The sequence below is a fragment of the Seriola lalandi genome, unplaced genomic scaffold (genome assembly GCF_002814215.2).
Source record: "Seriola lalandi dorsalis isolate HSWRI2012SDOR001 ecotype SW California unplaced genomic scaffold, Sedor1 jcf7180002054831, whole genome shotgun sequence".
In the NCBI taxonomy this organism is placed as follows: domain Eukaryota; kingdom Metazoa; phylum Chordata; class Actinopteri; order Carangiformes; family Carangidae; genus Seriola; species Seriola lalandi.
In genome coordinates, this window is record NW_019525384.1 from 1 (window position 1) to 2500 (window position 2500).

The window sequence follows — 2500 nt, forward strand, 5'->3', positions numbered from 1 at the left end:
CACACACCTCACACACACCTCACAGACACCTCACACACACCTCACACACACCTCACACACACCTCACAGACACCTCACAGACGCCTCACACACGCCTCACACACGCCTCACACACGCCTCACACACGCCTCACACACACCTCACACACCTCACACACACATCACACACACCTCACACACACCTCACACACACCTCACACACACCTCACACACACCTCACACACACCTCACACACACCTCACACACACCTCACTCACCTGACTCACCTTACACACAGGTTTTATAAAGTGTGTGTGTTGTGTCTGCAGGACCTCAAGGAGCTGGTGGAGAAACTGGAGAAGAACGAGAGGAAGCTGAAGAAGCAGCTGAGGATCTACATGAAGAAGGTTCAGGAGTTAGAAGGTGAGGACACGCTGGAGGTGAGGTTGAAGCTCAGACAGAAGTTTGTCTCTGACTGACTCGTCCCTGTCTCTCTCCCTGTCTCTCTCTCTGTCTGTCTGTCTCTCTCCCTGTCTCTCTCTCTGTCTGTCTGTCTCTCTCCCTGTCTCTCTCTCTCTGTCTCTGTGTCTCAGCCTCTCATGCGGCCGCTCAGACCAGCAGGTCCAGACCTGAACTGAGTCGGCAGGTCACAGTCCAGAGGAAGGAGAAGGACTTTGAGGGGATGCTGGAGTTCTACAAGGAGGACGAGGCTCTGTTGGTGAAGTTTCTGATAACAGGTCAGTCCGCTTCAGTCCTCCATCTTCTCTCCATCATGGTTCTGTCTTATGGTTTGCTTTCATTCCCTCTCTGTGCTGAGGAGGTCAAAGTCTGAATGACCTCCTCTCTGACCTCGTCCCCTCGACCTCAGTGGAAAACGTCATGAGGTCAAAGACGTGATGAAGAAAGAATGCGACTGAACTCACACTGAAATTTATATTTACCTGACTTTATTTCTAACACCTGGAGTATCAATCCTCCTTTAACCACAGAAACAAACAGAACTGACACGTTGAAATAAGAAAAACATGAAAGGAAAAGACAAACAGAGAAAGTTGAGTCAGTAAAATAATTAAATAGAAATAATGAACTCTGAATAAATGATATTCAGACAGAAGTTTATAGTTTCCTGATATTTCTATACATTTCTTAGGTAGATAAATTCATATTATTTAAATTTTTTATTTTTCCACAATGGGAGGATTCAGTGAAACAACATTAATGTATAGAAAGAATGAATCTATATTTATGGATCTGAGCTTCAGTCCATCAGACAGAAACAGCTGCTCTGTTGTTTCTACATTCATGTGGCTCTGCTGTGGTTTTAAATGTTGCTGCAGCAAGGCATTGTGGGACGGCACGTCTCCTTTCCTTTGGTAAAGGAAGCTCCAGTGTTTCCTAGAGGAGATGAGAGAGGAAGCAGTGAAGCTCCTCTCCTCACTCTGATCATGAAGCTGCTCAGAGACTAAAGATCTTTTCTCTCAGTCTGAAGCTTCAGGAGAGAAAAGACTTTTCCACCTCAGCCTGAGGGTGTTGATGAAGAGTCACAGCTGGTTTGTTGACCTCTGACCTCAGCATGTGTTTAAAGGGACAGTATGTCTGTTTTCAGACATCAAGCCTAACACAGTGTCAGCCACCATCCCCTGTCTGCCGGCATACATTCTCTTCATGTGCATCCGCCACGCCGACTACATCAACGACGACCAGAAGGTGGAGTCTCTGCTCACCTCCACCATCAACGCCATCAAGAAGGTCCTCAAGGTGAGAGTCGCTTCCATCACAGGTGTGTGTCCTTCTGCTGAACCACTGGTCTTTAAACACTTCCTGTCTTCACTTCCTGTGCAGAAGAACAACGAGGACTTCGAGATGACGTCCTTCTGGCTCGCCAACACCAGCCGTCTGCTCCACTGTCTGAAGCAGTACAGTGGAGATGAGGTCAGCCACACTCTCACGGACCATGATGCACTCTGTTTTTCTTTTTACTGTTGTGGCTGGATTTGATTCCTCAGTCTGCCATTTTTTTTATTTGAAAAAAGTCTTAATTTACCCAGAATTCATTGCACCGCAGTCTGTCTGAAGAACAAAACTGCTTTATGGAGCAGATGAATTCATGAGTTTGTTTTAGAGTCACAGTCTGTTTGTGAAACCAGCTCCTGGTTGTCATGGTGCCATAGAGTTACCATCCTGACATCCTATTAGTCGGTCCAGTGTCTTCATGTTACCATGTATGACTCGTTGTTGTTGTTGTTGTTGTTGTTGTTGTTGTTGTTGTTTAGGTGTTTATGACTCAGAACACGGTGAAGCAGAACGAACACTGTCTGAAGAACTTTGACCTGGCCGAGTACCGGCAGGTTCTCAGTGACCTCTCCATCCAGATCTACCAGCAGCTCATCAAGGTCGCCGAGGCAACCATCCAGCCCATGATCGGTGAGTCCGCCTCAGTCCACCTCAGTCCACCTTAGTCCTCAGTCCGCCTCAGTCCACCTTAGTCCTCAGTCCACCTCAGTCCACCTTAGTCCTCAGTC

The 2500-nt window shown here is 47.2% G+C and overlaps 1 protein-coding gene across 1 annotated transcript in view; it reads left to right on the forward strand.

Annotated features, from left to right (window-relative positions):
* Positions 1-80: 80 nt before the first annotated feature.
* Positions 81-2500, forward strand: part of LOC111670018 (unconventional myosin-Vb-like) — a gene marked incomplete at its 5' end in the record, with an annotated part of 6660 nt that continues 4240 nt past the window's right edge. Inside the window, 5 exons of the mRNA XM_087179373.1 lie at positions 81-401; positions 572-715; positions 1585-1736; positions 1821-1910; positions 2252-2402. Coding sequence (XP_087035499.1) covers positions 81-401; positions 572-715; positions 1585-1736; positions 1821-1910; positions 2252-2402 — 858 coding nt within the window. The remainder of the gene's footprint in view (positions 402-571; positions 716-1584; positions 1737-1820; positions 1911-2251; positions 2403-2500) is intronic.